Genomic DNA, 21,248 nt, shown 5'->3' with positions numbered 1-21,248 from the left:
ATTAAAGAAAAACCTTTTTTAATGTAGTGTCTTACCTTTGCTCTGAAAGTATCTCATCTCTGTCTGGTTTTTTTTTTTTTTTTTTTTTTTTTTTTTCACAATATGCTCATCTTCACCTTTAATAATTGAATTGGATATGGAAATGCTTAAAATTGCATGCCTTGCATACTTCTTTAATTGTGGAATACCAACTGGTTGTGGAATACTAATCCAACCTTGAACGTTTACTACAAGCATGGCAGAGCTAGCATAAAATGCAGGGTTAACTTTACAAGGTTTGATCCTGAGCTCCTACCTCCTCAAACATGCTAGGAGGTAAGGCCTGTTCACACCGGGAAGTTTTTCCCAGCACATTCAACCGTTTTTCGACGTTTTTTTTTTTTTGTGTGTGTGTGTGTGTGTGTGTGTGTGTGTGTGTGTGTGTGTGTGTGTATGGTCACACGCCGGCGTTAAATGCGGTCGAAGCGCTGAATGAAAGTGTAAATTCACTCCCTGTCAGTAGATGGCGCTTATTGAAAAGCAGAAACACCCCGGTACACAAGGTGGCGCCGCACAACTGTCCGTTTCTGACACCCGCTCATCACTGAGAAGAAGAGAACCAGTCTTTACGTCTTGAAACCGTTCACACACTTTTTGTGAACTCGCTGAAGCTCGTACGCACTTTTGCTAAATGTAAGAGATTTGACCACTGCAACAAATACTTCTTTAAAGCTAAATCCTTAAAGTGCTCCTTTTACATAATATACTCCTTTAAAATAAGTAATGATTTGAATTATATCAAAGTCAAAGCAACAGCATTCACATACTTATGGGAAGACCCAAATTTACTTTGGGAGGGGGTGGGTATAAGGCAACTATTGTTGTACCCAAAAATATTGACTATGAATAGTTTTTTTGTGTGTGTGGTAAATATGATAATACAACGATGCAGTAATGGGGCACTTAGCTATTTAAATAAGAGGTCAAGAATCCTTATATGCATATACATGCCAGGTGCAAAATAAATACAATGGACCATCAATCAGCGAATTATCATTTGCAGGGAAGAAACAAACAATGCTATTTAGTGTAGAAAACAACACTGAAAGAATTAGATGGATCATTTAGAATATATGCTTGCATTTCAGTGTCATCAAAAAAATAGCCACAACATAATAAATACACTTTACATATAAATAACCACAACATAAATACACACACACACACACACACACACACATATATATAGTATTTAGTGTGTAATTTTGAATCTGGTGCTTTCAAAGGACACCATGTTTATGTGTGTAGGCAGAAGGATTTATTAGCAGTGAGCATTTTATTTCAGGTGTCACTTATGCACTAAAATGCTGGGTGCTTGCATCATTGTCTTCTTCATCAGTAAGACAGTTTTGTACTTGCGCGCCATCATGTCGAACTTTTATGTAACTTCAGCAGCTCCAGGCACCTGAACAAAAGCACGAATCTCATTGGTCGGCCAGTTTTTGGTGTGGTGCTTCAAATAAAAAAACTAAGTAAAAAAACAACCCTCAACGTTAAAAAAAATTGACGCTTTAACGCCACGTTTTTTACGAATGGGTGTGAACACTTCCATTGACAGCCACTGGGGCGTTAAACAGACTGCACAGGGCTGTAGATTGGTTATTGGTTATTGTAAATAGCCCCTAGGTGTGATTGTGGGTGAATGGTGCCCTCCAGTGGAGTGTTGTCCCAGCCAGGGTGAATCCCTGTTTTGTTCCCAGTGTTGTAGAGATAAGCTCCACCACAACCTTGAGCAGGATAAAGAAGTTACTGAAAGCGAGTGAGTCTTCATTTAAGTATGACTAGTTCTACACAGCATTATAGAATTATTCACTCCGTTGCTATATTTGGCAATATGATTCAAATAAGTAAAAGGACTCTTGATTCTGCTAAATGAATTTGTGCTCTACATGGTTTCCTCATCATTCCATAATAGGTTCAGTCATACTCCAGTAGAAATGTTTGTACCCTGGATCTTCTCTTTTACATTTCCGAACATAACTACAGACTCCTGAAAACCTGGTTCTGTAAAATTAATACTATAAGGTTTTAGAAAGATCTCACCCATGTTGGATTGGCCCAGAATCTGTGCTGGTATTGTCCATCCATCTTCTAGTAAGATGGGTGAGAGAACCTTTAGTTCCTCTGGCCTCCACTGTGGAAATTCTAATGGCCTGAGCCATGCTAGGCACACGATGTAGAGGGTGCAGACAGGGCTCCAGGATCCACACAGGGGCTCAAGAACACACTAGGCACTTCTTGTTTCCTTTCCTTGCGTCTTAGCTCCACCCTCTTAGGATGCGAGGGAAGGAGGCAAGGATGATATGTGAGGAGAGAGGAATCGAAGCATGTCAAATTAAATATCATCGCTCTCTCAAGTGCCACTTCAAAGCGACGTCAATTAATGATGACTGTGCACAGCTGGATGACCTCACTGCGCTTCTGGGATCTGGCGTTATGTTGTTGGAGCTTGGTTAATAACATTCTCAATAAAGCAAAATGCACTGATCATGTTTAAAATGTCTGGGTTATTCAACAATGAATAATACGTCATTTAGCACATCTTTTGTGCAGCTTTGCATATCCAAACAGGCAAGGATCAATTAAGTACAATGCTCATTGTAAGCATATTATTATTTAATTATTTTTCACACAAAACTACAACACATCATAAAAGGGCTTTATGTTTGAGCTTGTGATTGAAGCTTCCTCACTCCTCGTTCCTTGCGTTGCAATTAGAGAATTGATATGTCCTTCAAGATGGCAGACTTCAATCCATTTCCGGGTCATGGGCTGGAGGACAGAGGAGCAAGGAAACATCAGTTTGAGTATTGAGAAGCACCCACTGATTGGTGGTAACCACAAGCTAAAGGACTCAAGCTCGACTGTGGGAGTATGCCCTCTGCTGAGCATGTGCTGCAACTAGACAGCCTACCACACAAGGAAATCCATAATATACACTAGAACCATGTATTTCTGAATGAATGCAATAAATAGTTAAAGTTACACTGAATATTTCTTAAAACCAAATGTGCAATGAGTCACTTTTTTAATAAGCCAGATATGAGTAAAAGTGTCTATTAATATTTATTAAGGAAACTTGCACACAGTAAGTGATATAAGAGCAATACAATGACAGCATTCAGTGAATGTTATTCATTTGAGGCTGCATAACCAGCTGAAAGAAAACACCCTCACCAGGGAATACCGTCATATCATCAACAACACAGCCTCCAGCTCTGCCTCTGTATTACAGTAACCATGGTATGAGTCGCCAGTCTTCTGCTCCACAGCAAACATTTCATAAGCCAAGTCAGCTTGAAATGAAGGCTCACTCACTATATTTAAATTTGCTGGAATCATTTTAAAGAACACTGCAGCTACACTGTCTTCACATCCTGACATTAAAATAGATGCTCTGAGGAAAAAACTCCATGACTGTGCATGGTCTGGCTAATGAAATTATCAGCAAGGAGGAGGCCCCCTGCCAGTCAATTATGCATAATGTACACTGGCAGCCCATGTAGCTCAGTGCGCAATGCTTTGGACTACTGAATGGAAGGCTGCGAGTTCATGTCCCAGAACCAAGCTACTGTTAGGTTTGTAAGCAAGTCTATATATTTTCTGTGCGCAATTGTAAGTTGCCTATAAAAGCTTCAACCTCTGTTGCTAATGAGAGGTTATTCAACACAACCGCATAGGAATATGAAGAATGCAGTGGAAAACAAGTCAAGTGGGTTTGTCATTCCTCTACATGGATTGTATACACTGGAACGAAATGTCAGTTCTCCAGGACCATGGTGCAACACATAGCAGTATGTAAGACTACATAAAGTGCAAATACACAACAGTGGGAGACGGGTTCAGGACAATAAACATACAGTACAATAAATACACAGGACACGGGCTATAAACTCTAAACTATTGGTAGGGTACATTTGGTGTACCATAAAGCAGACATCTCACCCTGCAAAACTCATTACAGGGAGGTAGTGCCCCATCTCAAATAGATGATTTTATTTGTATATATATATATATATATATATATATATATATATATATATATATATATATATATATATATATATATACATACATACATATATATATACATATATATATACATATATATATATACATATATATATACATATATATATATATATATATATATATATATATATATATATATATATATATATATATATATATATATACACACACACACACATACATCTGAACCATACCATCCACATGATCAGATTAAATATTGTGTTTAATTGTTGACATGTAAGGAGACATTTATGTAACTTTTATATTATATTATTCAACTCATGGAGTCTTTTTTTATTCGATTACAACTACAAGCAAGTCTACAGGGAGTTTGTCCTCATCATACAAAATCAATATAGTAGGCCTCATCAGTAGACATCAATAGCTCCTTAGCAGCTAGCCTGAATAATGCTAGCTAAATGAACGAATGACACCTGTTAAACTCACCTCAACCTGTCTTTTACAAGAATTTAACCCACAATGGGCAATTGAAAAGTCGCTGTCGAAAACAATGACGCGAGACACAAATGTCTATTTCTAACCCATATTAAGCAGGGGTATATTTTAGCGTAGTCTGGAATGAAAAGTTTTGTATTTTTTTTGGCTCTGCAGGATACTACAGTGTTAATGAACTACAGTGGTACACTGAACTGATGGATGAACTAGAGTGAGAGAGAGAGAGAGAGACACTTTAACAACATGCCAGAGGGAAACATTTTTCCCCACTTCACAACCCATGAAAAAGACTTCAATCTGATGCCAAATAAGAACAAACTCTCACACCTGCTAGGAGAAACCTCAGTAAGCTCAAACTTGGCTGCCAGGTTTCTCCTTTGTGGAACAGGACCACCAACCACACACCATCATCAACTGTGTATTTTCTTCTTCTTTTATTGCTATTATTTTATTTTTAAAAAACAACAACAACAAAAAACTTTATTGCATGCAAATGTGTATGTCTGTAATTGAATGTTACCAATGCTTTGGTAAATGTAAAGTCTCTTGAGAGGTCGACTGTAAAGCCTACCAGAAAGCTATCAGAAAATTTATAGGTCTAGTTAATAGAAAGAGAGACCAATCAGGATACACTGTCACTCTCTCTCTCCAGAGCCCGTCTACTATTAGAAATTCTCTTGTCTTTTTGCTCGCTCTAAAAAAAAAATAATAATAAAATAAATTATTATAATTTGCGGACGTCAGGGAGCCGTGATCAATACCCTGGAGACTCCTGGAACTGGGAGAGGTGGGATGAATGATAAGTGTCTGGTGCAGCTTTGTAAAATGCGGTGTGCAATGGTATTTGCTCATACTGGGTTAGGTGTGTGACTAGCCCAGGTACAATGTGTCCAGAACAGGACAAGTACAGTAAACATCAGTGTGGATTTTCAGAGCTAGACAGGCCTGAAAGCTTTAAAGAGCTTGGAAACTGCCACGGTGGCTTTAATGCTTGAGGTGTAATTACTTTACTTGGGAGATTCTGGACTAATTTGGTATCCTCACAACAAAAACAAGTTATTCTCCAAACTAGTAGCTCTTTAATATACACAACATAGTTAGCTAGACAAATACAACACGACTGTGTCAGTGTCTAGCTGCAAGTGTTTATTTGAATGTAGCTTATAAAAGCCATTTTGGCAGAGGTGAGCAACAGCAGCAAATTACAGTGACTTTAAATAATAACAACTTCATAATGACAATAACGTCATGTCCTAAATTATATTAGACTGCAACATTGCATATAGTGTACCGGTTACTGTGTGTACACATGCATTCTGTACAGTCCTCACTGCCCAGTCTTTTTACCCAATCGGATGCACCTGCAGGTTCAGGCTTCATTGGAGGCACCAACACATCTGAAAAAGAAATGAAATAAAATGTCCAGAACATGCCCTACAAGTATCCCATCATATTACAAATTATAGGAATGAAGTCCAGGATAAGAGCTGACAAAAAAAAAAAAAATTGATGTGTATTAATGTTACCTGTTTGTGTGAGATCTGGCCTCTGTGAAGCTTGACTGCAGTTATGGCTATATTTGGCTGGTCCTCTTGACTAGATTAAATTCCATTAAATTGTCTAAAAGAAGCACAGTGGTCATTTTCATCCTAGGTATAGAAATAGTTTTTACTTCTGAAGATATACATATTTTAAATAATAAAATATATGATTTTAAGAAAAGCCTTTATCATGTTCCAGATGGTTGTTCTGGATCAGCACACCCTGTCATGATTTTATCCCATATTTATCTTTACTTATCCCTTACTTTTAAATATCTTCTGAAGTATCTGTCTTCAGAACATATTTGAAAAGAGTGATTTTCAAAAGGCACTTTAAGTTCGTCAAATGTTAAGAGTAAAAGTGCAGTTTTTCATTTTAGAGCCCTCTGCTGTACAAGATGTGCAATTACAAGAACGAAAACAACAACAAAACAAAATAAAAATGGCATATTTCTTTATAACCACACCCTGCCACCATTTTTTTTTCCTTGGTTTTGGAAAAACAAATATGCCTCGTGAATTGTATTCTGTGGAAAACGGTTGAGCCTGTGTGCGGCTCTAATGACTCATTTCTGGGCTGAAAATTTTAAAAAGTAACATCCAATGCATGTCAGTATTGCAAGTTACATTTGTTTCTGTGGCATTCTTAAAGTGATATGATTATTGCAGGTCTAAAAGCACTTTTCAACATTGCAAATTCCCCCTTTAATTGATGACCACAATTATGAAGTACAAGTTCTCTGTAGGTGGCCCAGTGCAAATGGTACCACACGTGGAGCCGAATAAGCATTCCAGATGGTAAGAAAACCAATTGAGAATATTTTGACATTGAAATACAATTACCTCTTGTTGTGTTTCTTCATGCCGGTTTACAGAGCAGCATGCTCAGTAAAATATCAAACCGACACAAATGACTGCTACATGCAAATTTATTTATTTATTTATTTAAAGGTTCCAGAAATGATTTCATCCTGTTTAAACTATAATCTACTCCAGTGTTTCCCAATCATGCTGTCACAGGTTTTTACAATTTATCCCTCTTTAATACACCTCATTCAACTCTTCAGCTAATTAACAAGCCTTCTTGAGTTTACACTAAGGGTAGTTCAGGCAAGGGAAAAAAAAAAAAAAAAAAAAGGAACCGATGCCACACTGATGCATATATAAATGGACAAATGTACTTTGCATGGCTAAAAACAGTAGCAGCAGCAGGAATCAGTTTCTTCCTCAGCATTTAATTTGGTAATCACTCCACATAAACATCATATGGAAGAAGGAAGTGTGACTTAATGGTGGAAATGATCAAGCAGAATATTATTCTGCTATTTCATGTACAAATTAGTTCTTTTGAGGTGAATATGTGGTGATGCTATACGTGTAGTTTGCACAAGGTTAATCTGATAGCTATAAGCATTCCCTATTTGTTAGCAATGTTAGCCTTGATACACCCATACAAAACCAAAAAGCAAACTTTGGACACCAAAATGTCTCTTGGATGATCAAATACATTTGGGATTCAGGGGTGAAATTGTGTGCATTTCTGGCCAAACTGCTAGTTTAGACTGAGCATGGCTATGAAATAGTTGCCTAATATAAAGCCTGAAGTCACAGTGTTCTAAGTGGAAGTGTATAGTTATTCAAATGTAGTAGAAATTCCTTGTAAAACACTGCCAAATCGAGCAGTGATGTGGGCTCACTTGTTTGTTTCTCGTTTCAAGGGTTTTGTGTTTCTATCCAAACTGTGCTGCTCTGGTGCACTGCAGTCAGTCACACTCTCCTCTCTGCAGAAACAAAAACCCACTGGATGGAGCAGGATAATGAGTCTTTATTGGTCACATATACATTACAGCACAGTGAAATTCTTTTCTTCGCATACCCCAGCATGTCAGGGGGCTGGGGTCAGAGTGCAGGGTCAGCCATGATGCAGTGCCCCTGGAGAAGAGAGGGTTAAGAGCCTTGCTCAAGGGCCTAAGAGTGGCAGCTTGGTAGTGCTGGGGCTTGAACCCCCCGACTTTCCGATCAGTAACACAGAGCTTACACCGCCAAGCCACCTGACTGAATATGACTGAGGCTTATCATTAACAGTGAGCCTATAACAGTGACTTCATAAATCAAGTTAGGTGTGTGTGTAGCATACCTTATAATTTACTACATCGATTAAGTGTTGGCAAATACAGCTAGTTTGTTGTTGTTTGCACATTTTTACACATCTTGCATCTTCATTCTGATGATCTCATCCAACTGCTTCTATTAGCCTAAGCCATAACCTCTAACTTACACAATGCTGTACCACACAAAACAACACATAAAACACACTTATCCAACCTGAAATACACAGAGTTGTCTCCACCTCCTGCACTTTTGGCCCAGCTCCTCACAGGTAGGAGGAACTGGACCCAGTCTGAATCTGCCCCATGGACTTCATAGCAAAGGACTCTTCTGCACATGTCTCTCTTGTTCATTGATATCCTACCTGTCTCTCAGACCTGGACATCAGTGAAACTTAATAAATTGATGAAAGTGAATGAAACTAGTACTTTAACAGAATGTTGTGCATTGGAAAGCATTAGAGTAGGCAAACTACTAAGGTTTGACAGATGAGATGCTTCAAATTTGGAGATGAAGGGATGTTTTCTGTGGTTCAGTTTAATATGCAGTTCAACAGAAGCTCAATTATACCTCTATATTAAAGAAGGTAAGGAAATTAACAAATTCCTCAGGAAACCACAAACCTAGCTGGCAGCACAGCAGTGCTGAACTGCATTAAAAAGACTTCGTACAAGGTCTGAGTTAATAATCACACTTGATCATTTTATCATCTTAGTTTGGGAGGTCTAACTAGTAGTTGGTGAATGGAATTTGCTCTTCACAGTGATTGGTCATGATTACTAAACCTTCTGTCTGCCTCTGGGCAGGAAACCTGTCTCAGCATTCCACTAACTGAAAACAGGAAAAGACTGGTGTAGGCACTGGACCTGAAGAAGTGGGCTTGGTGTTGAGGACTGTGTTGAACCAGCTGATCCTTTGTCAGGTCTAAACTAACACCACAGCGTCTGAGCTTAGCCTGTAACAAAGAGGGTTTGCATGCTTTGGGCAAAGGGAAAAAGTGAGGAATCTGGGCCTGTAATCCCAGGCTGGGCGTGAAGCCTGCCTCCTAATGGTCCATGGGCACAGAGATCAGAGAAAGAACAGCTCAGAGGGGAGCACTGGGACATGGAGACGAGCAGTCTCACACATCCTCAAACAATACCTTTGAGGGGAAAAGGATCTGGGTCTGTTTTCCACCTAAAAGCAGGAGTGGGAGAGGGTAAAAGATAGATTGTGGGTGAGAGTGTGTGTGCATGCATGTGTAAAGCCATCAATGGAAATGCTTTGCAATTATGTGAACTATATAGTTCCTATGGATTCTCACAAAAGCAGATTGTAGTTTGAACATATCAAAAATGAGAGGGATCCTGACCTATTCAGTTAAACCCCTTGCTGCGCTAATCACATGTCACGTCCAATTATGTGACCTGGTCTTAAATGGCCTGGTCTCAGTCTATTCTCCTTCCTCCCTGCACGTTCCTTACAGACCGGCCGATTCTGGCATGTGTGCATGAATGGATTCTGGATAAATCCAGCCCATCCCCCAACTCACTCATCACCGAGTCTTGTGTTGCTGTATAAGCCTGATGTAAAATCTGTTATATGTGGCGTTATACTGAATCCGAATGTGACTCGGGTTGTTCTAGCTGCAGTGATAATGTGATGATGATTGACGAGATGTGAGAATTGCGCTGCTTGTCCCTGTTAAGAGAGCTGGTTAATGCACCTTCATAAGATAAGGGCATTCTGCGGGTGGTATCATGAGGCTACAGAGTCACAGGGGAAAAAAGTCCCTGTTTGGACAAGGTGAAGAGCACTGTCCTCCGTGCGAACAATTTCATCTCTATGCACACAAAAAATGGGGGTGGCTCGACCGCTGGATGGAAAACGTGCATGACTGCACGATTTCAAACATCTTTCACCCAAATGCATGTAACACACTCACAGAAGAGCACGCCGCAACAGCAGCATCCACAGTCTGCAGTATGAATATGAACTCTAACACTGTAGACAAAACATTACAAAAATAATTGCCTCAGCAGCTGTACCATGACAGTGTAGAGACTTTAAAGGCAGGAATATAAAGTTACAGTGTAACATATCTATACACTGATATTACACACCCTTCATTATACTATAAACATGTTCAGTTTTATTTCATTTTAAATGTGTTCTGTGAACTAGACTTTTTTATTATAGAACAATGGAAAGCATTGTAGCCTCACAGCTCCAGGGTCTACAGGTTCATTCCTGAGTTCAGGTTGCTGATTGTCTGGAGTTTTGCATGGTCTCCCTGCATCCATGTGGGGTTCCTCCAGGTTCTCGGGTTTCCTCCGACTTCCCAAAGGCATACTGCTAGGTGTATTTGCTACGCTAAAAGGAATGAAATTCGGTTTCACTGTTAACACCTAAAAACAACCCATCACAGAAGTCCCAGAATGCAGTGCAGCTATATGATGCAGCTGTACTAATTTACAGCAGAGACGTAGCCAGTCAGTCATCCATGAGACGACCTGCACTGTGGCATTAATGGTGGTGTTAGAGTCAAGATGAAGAGGTGAGAGATCTGGACAGACTAAAGCACTAAAGCACTGCTGTATTGAGCTTTTTAAGTAGAGATGAAGCGAGGCACTGGCATCTCTATCAGCAGGTATTCAAATGGCATTGTGAAAATAGACCAACATGTTGAAACTAAAGAAGTCAACTCAGAATTTCATTACATCTTGGGCGCTACTGAAGATCGCATTAATTATAAAAATTAATGTATTAGATAAAGTAAGATAAGACTTTATTAATCTCCAAATGGGGAAATTAATGTGTAAGTAATTGAGGGATTTTTCCTTGAAACTGAACCTTGTCACACAAAACTTGCTCTGTTGTTCCACTAGGTGGCATGTGCGAGTTCTTCTGAAAACACGCTGGAAGTGGAGCGGTTTGTCTTTATGAACCCGAGTGCCAAAAGAAACAGGCTTACATGACTTGAGATTTCTGCTCCTTTCAGGGTCAGAACTACATTTCTAATGATCCTGTTCAGCATTCTTGAAATGTCTTTGGACTTTCAGAAGCTTATTTTCTGGTCATTGGAAAAAACACACTGATCTCCACCAAGCTGGACAATAATAATAATAATAATAATAATAATAATAATAATAATAACAATAACAACCACCAAACACACTTCTCACTTTGTATTTGGAGCAGCTGCAACTTTATTTTTATTCAGTTACATACAGCCAGAGGAACATTATGGAGTACATGAACTGTATGGGAATAAAACAAAAAGTACAGAACAGTCACCTCACACAGAGTAAGAGATCAGAGGCCTACACAACAGTGCTGAAGCTGTGTCTGAGCAGACCTAAATGTGCAACATGAAGAGAACTCTCTAAAACACGAGTCTAATCTGATCATCTCGTCTAGTTTCTCCAAACGCATGTACGAGTGTGTAAATGTGAGCCAACCATGTAGGACACTCTCATTCCCCTCGTTCTTTCAAACTAACATACACTAATTAGAAAGAGAAAATGAAGGCCACCATTCTTATAAAAAAAAAAAATGCATTAAAATGGTCTCTAAACTGTGCATACTCTCTACTTTAAATACAGGCACATATACTAAGCAGATACATCATCAAATTTCCAAACAGAGAACTGTTAGTATTTTGTAGCTGTTGGGAAGAGCATAATGTTCGTACATTCCTGAGTACAGACCTACAGAGATAACCATCAGCTGATTTCAGATGATTAAGACCTTGTAATCGTTAGAAATGGTAGGTGTTCAAAGCTATAGGCCATGTGGGGCCTAACTGATCTGCAACACTTGCAAAAAGTGCGACAATCTTTTTCAAGTTCAATATTTATTTCATTTAAAGCACAAAATAATACCTTAACAGTTGTGAAAGAAAAAACAAAACAAAAACCCAAACAAAAACGGACCCCAATACTACAGAAGTGTGTTGGGCTCCACCCGGGAGCTCGAGCCCAAACCCAGGCCTGCTCAATAAACAAGGGAACGAGTGAAGGTAAGAAACCAAGCCACTAGTGTGACGTACTGAAGCAGGCACTCCACGGCTTTGGTCTTCATTAGAACTTTACACAGGTTTGAGCCTGATGGTTATTTTTTATTGATACTGTGGAACAGTAAACTGTCTAAGAAACGTCGTTTTATGCCTCCTCACTCTTCCTCCTGGCTTCAACAGCAGCCATTTTCTTTGGACAGGATTACAGAGTGATCGTAACAACCTGTTCTTATTGCTTTTCAGCCAATAGTTGATTATTATTACAACAGTGACGCTGTTGACATGAAACAATACGAAATAAAATACCTACACAGCATATATGCAAACATGAATGACAGACACTTGGCAAGCAGTGTTTATTATTACAGTCAGCTCTGTGACACTGAGGAAAAGAGTCGTGGCCGAAAAGCAGGCAGTGACGGGGAATGATTACAGATTGGACTGTTCATCATATCTGAGAGACATGAAAACTGAAAGCTGGTAGATTGTATGCAGAAGTGTGAAGGTATAACTGTTACCTTTCTAAACACAATGCATGACATTATGGTACAATTAGGAAAAAAAAAAAAAGTTAATATGATCCACATGAAGTAGCGTGGATATAAATGCAGGTTTTCTGAACACACTAAGCTTTTTGGACTAGATTATTTAATCGAATTAATTGTGATTCGATCGTATAAATCCGATATAGTTCAATCGTATTCAAGCTGTTAATTAAATAGAGTTTAAAGCGAAGTTGTGTGACATTAAAATATCCATTTGATGCAATTTCATATTCCAGATTTTTCTCTCTCAGTGTCACAGCGCTCTCAGTTCAACAGTCTCAGGCCTATCGTCAGTGAGTGAGAGAAGAGAGAACACACACTCGCTCATATGCGAGCGCGCACACACACATGCACACTTAATTCAACATGCCCTCAGCATTGCATCGCTCTCGTTTTCTCTCGCTCTCTCTAACACACTCTTTGTTCCCTGATGTGTTTGAAGTTCAGCGTTTGGACCCAAATTCATTTGAAACGCGCTCTACGGCCACACGGACAAAAGCATGCCGGTTGCTGAGCTCTTGTGCTGTAGTCGCCTGACAGACTTCAACGCAGAATCAGAGCGTCACACGTGAAGCACAGAACGCAGTCTCTTTTACTTTCTCCTCTGCACTTTCCGTTCCTCTCACAAACCACAGGGTGGGGACGGGGGCTTTTTTTTGTTGGGGGGGGGGTAAAAGGCCAGCAGAGTTCAGTTGGTCTGACATTAGTCTCCTGCTGTCCGCCTCATGGTCCGAACACACAGAGGGGCGCAGGCTAAAAAAACCAGATGGAGGCAGAAGCCTTCATCATCCCAGCTTCTACATATCAGGTCTTTTGGTCTTGTCAGATCATCCAAAATATTCAGACATCATTTGCATTCAATGATGTACTGTTCTAACTCTATGAAAAATACAGTTCTCTAAAAGAGATACACTGCAAGCTATTAGAAAACGATACATTTTCTCAGTCTCTCAAGCCTCACACTCAGAGTGAATAAGGAAGAATGCTAAACGTGAGCAGATGCGCTCTCTTTGCGCGTGTGTCCTATAAGAGATACAAAATATTCATCCACACGTCTCCACTCAGTCGTTTCTATCAAAGGTAGAGGAACAATAAAAATATATCTATGCTTATCACAAACCCTCACACAACATGTCCTCCTGGTCCTTAAGTAGTACAAGTACTGACCTAAAAAGCTGCATAGCAAATAGCAATTGTTATTATCTTATCAAATATAAGGAGTGTTACCAAAATAGAGCCCTACATTTTCTTTTCTTTTGCTGTTTGACTTTAGGCAGGGGTGGGTGGGGGTGGGGTTGATCAGGATTGCCAGGAAGCTTGATTGGTTGATTGATTGCATATCAAGCTCTCTGTGTCTCCTACATGTGGTGCGAGGCAGGATGAAGAGGAGAAAGACGAAGAATAGGAGGAAGGCTACTGGGACAGGGTGCTGGTGCCGCGGGACACTCTCTGTTCGGCCTCGGCGGGGACGCTCATCAGACTGTGCGGTTTGAGAATGCTGACCAGGCAGAACGCGGAGCCGCTGTTGGGGATGAAGTTGACCTTGTTTCTGTCTGGGCACAGGAACTGCGGGATCTCACGCGGAGGTTTGGCCCTGAGTGGCACACGCAGAGAGGACAGGGAGAAGACAGTGAGAATCAGTCAAAAACACAGAGTCAGCACTGAGGACATTATCAAAGCTTTACACAGTCATCACTTCAAGGACCAACAGATGGAGAATGAAACAAAGACAAACATGGGAAAGGTAGAAGGATAAAGTGGGGATCAGGAGTACTGACTGTGTTTCCTCGGTGAAGACCTTGACACGCTCACAGCCCTCAGGAGGCTCACGTTTGAACATGTAGCTGTTGTTAGGCTTGGGAGAAGATGCGTACTTGGGCAGAGGAGATCCAGGAATCAAATCTGTTAGCAGAATACACATTACCCATGGATGACTGCTTAGCCCTTAACAATTAAAGTCGAAATTCGTGAGACAAGGCACTAAAAAAACACAAACGAGAAACAAATAGTTCCTGAACACGTTCCTGATTTGCTACCGTGATACATATTACACAAAACTGCATATTAGAAATGGTGGCGTACTTTTACTGTTTGCTGAATGCCATCAAAGAAAAGCACTTCAGTGGTTGGCTTTGATGAGCAAAGAGCACGGTAACATTAATACACATTTTAAAGCTAGCTGCAGTCTTTTTTTTTTTTTTTTTTTTTGGTCTTTTAGTTGTTGATGCGGGCAGCATGCCATTAGATGCATGTACAAAACACACCGAAACATTCGGTCCCACCACTTCTTTAAAAACTTCTGTTGGTTGTGCTATAGCACCTCTGATATAAAACAAGCAGAAGGAATCACTTGTTTATTGTCTACATCAAACTCCACCTTAATAGTTTCTGGTCCAGAGAAAACTATCTATTCTAAAGCAGGAACTGAATAGTTCCTGTAATTAAAGAACTAAAATCAAGCCAGATTTCCTGTGGAAATACACCTAGATTTCCTGAAATGGTTGCCGTAGTGGAAACCTAGCTGTGGACACCAGTGAACACTGTACCAATAAAGGAAAGATACGATGTATGTGAGTGTGTGTGTGCTGTACCTTTATCACGACAGTCACCGAGTGGTTCCTCATTGGGAGAGGGGCTGTCGCTGCAGAGTTCATTGGGCACGCTCAGGAAGGCAGGCGAGACAGACTGGGATCGGCTGCTGCTGTTGCTATGGCTGCTGCCCACGGTGATGCCTGAGGGCGTCTGTGTATCGATGCTGCGGGAGCTGGCGCTGCGCTGGCACAGTGGAGGAGGCGCACGGTGCCCATCAGGGGCATCCTGAGGCTGCAGAATGAGGAACGATATACACAATGACCCATTTCTAGTTTCACTCAAGCAGTGGTGCTGCAGTTAAAGGTTCAGTTTGTTTAAATCTAGTTAATGTTTAAAAGTGCTACAAGGCCCCTAATAGTCATATAATGCCAAAAATGCCCAAAAGCTACAATTGAAAAATATTGCCATGCAATTAATTTGGCTTATTCATTTGAAGTGTTCTGGCCCAGAAATTAGCTCTGCCCCTAGCCAACATAAAGGCAACTCAAGAGCCATATAGTTTGAACATCATGGGTGGAGTGGGCTTGACAGAAGAGAGAAGTTGGCAGTGTTTTCATTGCAATTGGCCTCTCAGACAAAAGTTGCTTTTAAAATCGTATGATGTAATGTGCATGTTCTGTTCTAAGAGCATGATCTATATCTGTACACTATGACTAAGTCAAATCCATGCATGTTCCATGCTCAAAGCCCAAGAGCTCCCAGTGTTACAACAACACAGTGTTTATATGAAATAACAGCAACTGCGACTCACAATAAACTGTTCGTCTTTGTCTCCTGAGTCTCGGATAATGATGCGCTCGATCTCCTGGTTGAGGCCCTCGACGCTGTTACGGAAGCGTGAGACGGAAGATTTGGAGACGGGGATGGGGATCAGGACGCTCTTTGGGATGGGAGCCTGAAAAACAAACATTCAGAGCAGAGCCATGATGCGACGTGAAGAGAGAGCAGAAAAAAAATGTTTGTATGTAAGTGCATTTATTGGCCTCTGTTCCAAGAACACATGCACTGAAGTGTGTGTGTGTGAGAAAATGATGTCCTCTCTGCAGGAGATAAGGAACATGGTGCAGAAACAATGAATGACTTGATTATGAAAACATGCACACAAGCGGTAGCAGATGCACAGCTGAGCTCTTGCACTCCACAAACAAATGTGATCATTATATAATAAGCATATGTGACAGCACACTAAATCTGCACAGACACACGGACTGCAGGCTATCATTGCAGCACGGTGTAGTGTTTTCTCTGCAGATCCCAGAGTTATGTAACATTGTCTCTCTGGCAGACTTCTGATACTCGTCTCTGATTTGCTGAGCCAGAGCTCCTGGCTATATTCTGACATATAGAGACAAACCCGCACGTCCATCTAAAACATGCACACGCTGGACTATAGTGACCACATCTGAATCAGACGGCAAAAAAAAAAAAGAAACGCGTCACCTTTTCTGAGAGCCGACTTCCGGTCATCTTAATTACAGGACTCTCGTCTTCCTGCCGTTTCTGTGCTTCCACCCCCTCTGCTCTGTGAAGTCCTCAGCTCATGCTCTGTGATTGCCTCACTCTCTCAGCTCCCTCCCTCCATTGAGTTCCTCTCCTCTCTCCACTTCTACCATTCCCACATTCCACACCCTCTCTCCATTTCATCCTCCCCCTTCAGTTCTGCCTGTCCCAGAAATCATCCACCTCTCTCTCTCTGGCTCCATCCCCCTTTGCTGAGGGGTGAAGGGAACAATGTGGGTGCATTAGTAGGATGTGGCTGAGCTGTGTGGCCCCGTCGTGACGGTCTCTTTAAGCATGGAGGATCAGCCTGCACCCTGGACCCTCATTAACATCTCTATACATCCAGGCCCACTTTAAACACACTACCACTCCACACCACTCCCAGCGCGGCACAACTTTACCCCTCTGGGTGAACGGTGTGTCTGTAAACGGAATTAAATGAACGAGACATTGTGTGTTTACATTTTGAAAGCTCACAGAATACAGACTTTTCCAGTCATGTCCTGTTCTTTTAAATGCAACATGTGAACCTGTGTAAATCCAACACGCAGACACTGTGCCAAACCCTGACCTCTGAGGTCACCCGAAAACAATAAGCTGGTTAAGTGATGCTGTCCAGCTCCTGGCAACTGCTCACTAGGAGACAAATATTTGTTTACGTGTCAAATTTCCAGTTGCGCACGGTCCTGGGACATGGGCACTGCCGCTGGTCTGAAGTGTCAGGGCCTTTACTAGCGTGCAGAATGAGACAAAGTGCTTGTGACCCTTTGGGTCATTCCCACACTATAAGCCATTGATCTGATCAGGATGGTCTGCGGCTGAAGGTCAGCACTTTGTGATTACTATAGCAAAGGGCACTGGACACCAAGCACTACACTGTAGACAGCACACCGCAGATCCTGAGGTCTTACATGTGCGAGTGAACCGCGTGGGGGAGTTGCGCTCTGCTGTTTGTATATTGTGAGAGGTCAGAGGGTGAGCGGCAGAAAACACTGGGGTTAATGCCCCTTTTTTTTGCTCATAAATAGCCGTTCTGCCTCGATGGCTCCTGGTTTCTGGAGTCTCAGAGAGTGATACGAACGAGCAGCAAGACTTTAGAAGGGTGCAGATAGTGAAACTTTAAACGAACACTATAGTTATTCCAACTTCTGTCCACCACATCAACAGGGCATGTGTAATAATATTTAAACGACTGCTACAGTGGTACAGACAACTCTGTATTTTCCTTCCGTGTACATATTGTACATAATTCTAGATTTATAATGCCGTTCGGTACATAAATGCTACTTATGCTACATAACTGCCATGTTAAAAGAAATACTCCAGCAGTTTTTAAATGAACTTAACCCTCCCATCTCCAGCATCTGCAGCGTATGCATGATTACAACACACTTGAACTGAACACATTTCCTGTACTGACACAAGGAGGAAAACCTGTTTACTCAAATCTCCCTGAGAAAAACATCGCCCTAAAATGCTTCCTAGCACTCTTCAGTCAGAGGTATTTGTAAACTCAGCAAGAAATCTGTGCCATTCTTTCTTCCTGAGATGGTACTACATTGTCAGGAGGAGGAATTTGTGGTTAATGATAATGAGTCTTTATTGGTCACATATACATTACAGCAGAGTGAAATTCTTTTCTTCTCACACCCCAGAATGTCAGGAAGTTGGGGTCAGAGCGCAGGGTCATCTATGATACAGCACCCCTGGAGCAGAGAGGGTTAAGGGCCTTGCTCAAGGGCCCAAGAGTGGCAGCGCTGGGGCTTGAACCCCCCGACATTCCGATCAGTAACCCAGAGCCTTCACCACCAAGCCACCACTGCACTGTGGTTACGTGTTACCGACACTGATGCGTGGGTGTGATGGCCCATGGACACCACAAAACCTTAGAGAGGCAATAAATAACCAAAATTACTTTTACAGTACTCCTAAAAGTTGGACAAATCTCCATAAAAATGACTCACATGTCGGTCTCATTCTAGCACTTTACAGATGGAGTGTAACCAAGTTTTCGGTTCACAATGCTCATTTGAAAAGATTATTGATGTAGCCTGTCCTTGGGTTCCATTATTAAAGAGATTTCTCAGTGCAGAGAAATGCTGGAATTCTTGTCCATGGTAATTGGTCATATGCTACACATTATAAAGAGAGTTTAGGATGAAAAAAAAAAACCCTCCTATTATGTATTGTACATGGTCTAAGCTGATATCACAAGGTATCCAGGTGCAGAAAGTTTAGCAACAACTGTAATCGGCATAAATCATCACCAGGTTGGAGCTGCTCTAAATGGTAAAGTGTCCTTGTGAGGCTTTTACTGGCAGTTAGCGAGTGGTCTTTCTTTCCTGGGTTTGTTCTGGTTACTACACCCTGCCTTTAAATGTGGAGGTCAGATAGAAGAATCCCTTTGAACTGTCCCTTGGCTCGGATAGCTGCCACAGGCACATTCACACGCGGCCTCGTTTCACCGCCATGGCATTTATTAAAAGCAGGAGATTCACGAGGCCACGGCTGTTTACCAGAGCTGAACTATGGACAACCTTAAGAATACAAAAGGCACTACCACACACACACACACGCAAGCACACACAAACACTTCCTCTCTCTTCCTCCAGAGACTTGCTACACATTCATAAGCCTGACTATAAAACCACCCATGCATTCCCAACAACAGTTTAGCATAGTTTAGACTAAATTCAAGTCTGTTCCCTCTGTTGTGGTCTGCTATCTGAATAAAATGCTGAAACAAATCACCAGCCATCAAACGACCCACTCTTCCTCATGAATGCAGCAATCCAAGAAAAACACATGTGAAACCACAAGCTAACCACAGAAGAGGGGCACTGATGCAGTGGAATTCATTCCCCGTTCTGCAATCGGATCAAACTTGAGTGGAACGGTGCAGAGCGCTTCATCATTTCCCCCCTAGTGTGCCAAGAGCAGCACAGCCATGGTCTGGGGGGGGCTTCTTGTTTCAGACACTAGAGGGTGCTGTGAAGTCCACACAGGAAATCATATGCTTTGCTCCAACTATGCTCAGACATTTTCTTATGTGGCAGGAATGATCAGGCTGAAATGGAAAAAATCAGTGATTTTTCTGACACAGTGGCTGAGTAACATAAGAATCGGAGGACAGTGAATGGAAAAACAGCACAAGTGTGTGTGTGTGTGTGTTAAAAGCCTTTAGTCTACCCTGCAGCCATGTTGGTTTGGGCCTTAATCAATCAAAGCATGTGTGTGGATTTTTAACACCCCTGAAATGATTAGCACTCACACACACACACACACCTTGCGCAGTACTTTAGCAGTGTCAAGCCCATTCACACTGATAGAGCTGTTTGGTGTTAATCCATAGAGTTCAAATATACACACCTCCAACAGGACACAGCTTCTGCACTCCCATCACCTCTTACAATGAACCCTGCCCCCAGCACAGGCAAAAACAGGCACTGGTGCACACACACATGCACACTTGCCCACGCTGCCCCCCTACACCTCCAAGGGGTCACGCTGTGTGTCTTTTCAGGCTGCACCTCCACTTCAGTGTATGAAACAGCTCCTCATATGAGAGGGTAGGGGTTTTTTTGTGTGTGTGTGTGTGTGTGTGTGTGTGTGTGTGTGTGTGTGTCTGCCCCTCTGATTAAGGCAGGTGTGGCAGAGGGGAATAAACAGGCCAGACTACTTTTTTTTTTTTAAATTATGCATTTAAGTATTAACACTACACATTAACCTCCTCTATATGTGTATTCACTAGGGGCAAGTCCAAGTCTGAACCCAGCAGTTCACAAATCCAAGTTGAGATTAAGTAATCGCAGACCCACATGTAAATCAAGTCCAGAATCCTAAAGCTGATACCCTGTACATGTTCATGCAGTGGGAACGGGTATATTATTTTGCCCACTTAATGAATTTTAGGTAGCTTTAAAGTTGAATTATTTAATGATTTAAAAAAGAAACACTATTTAGGCTGCCTATTTAGACTAGTCAAAGCAATGAGAATTCACAGAGAATTTCAAGTTGAAGTCAAGTTCAAGTGGCATCTTAAAATAACATACGAGAGTCAAGTTACAACGAGAAAAAAAAAAGTCTTCACTTAAATCCAAGAAAAAATGTTAACAATGTTAGTGAACTCTGTGAACCAGCTTAAGTTTTCTTCCTTATTTAACCTCAGTATATAGACATTACTGAACTCATTTTTTCTTTACTTTCTGAATATCGCACTACTGCTTTGCTAAATGAAACACTGTGTATTGTGAAAGTACTACAATATGTTTTTTTTTGTTTGTTTTGTTTTACCATAATGCCAATACAAATGCAGCTCAGGCAAAACTCAGAACATACACCCATTTATAGCTTAGCTATGACACTGAATTAGAGCCCCTGTGTCCCTCTGGTCCAAATAAACTCCAGTCTGGTAGAATTAGCCAGGTTATACAGGCA

The 21,248-nt window shown here is 41.2% G+C and overlaps 1 protein-coding gene across 2 annotated transcripts in view; it reads right to left on the bottom strand.

Annotated features, from left to right (window-relative positions):
- Window positions 1-11,334: 11,334 nt before the first annotated feature.
- fam117bb (family with sequence similarity 117 member Bb) overlaps window positions 11,335-21,248 on the bottom strand; it is a 33,763-nt gene continuing 23,849 nt past the window's right edge. For both annotated transcript variants that reach the window (XM_017469630.3, XM_017469629.3), the window contains 4 exons: window positions 16,063-16,206; window positions 15,311-15,542; window positions 14,498-14,621; window positions 11,335-14,313 (listed from right to left, as the gene is read on the bottom strand). In XM_017469630.3, coding sequence (XP_017325119.1) covers window positions 14,133-14,313; window positions 14,498-14,621; window positions 15,311-15,542; window positions 16,063-16,206 — 681 coding nt within the window. In that variant the 3' untranslated portion in view covers window positions 11,335-14,132. The remainder of the gene's footprint in view (window positions 14,314-14,497; window positions 14,622-15,310; window positions 15,543-16,062; window positions 16,207-21,248) is intronic.

Source organism: Ictalurus punctatus, chromosome 6 (genome assembly GCF_001660625.3).
Source record: "Ictalurus punctatus breed USDA103 chromosome 6, Coco_2.0, whole genome shotgun sequence".
NCBI classification, from domain to species: Eukaryota; Metazoa; Chordata; class Actinopteri; order Siluriformes; family Ictaluridae; genus Ictalurus; species Ictalurus punctatus.
Note: the sequence above shows the minus strand (reverse complement) of the source record. Positions and strands in the feature narration are given on the sequence as shown.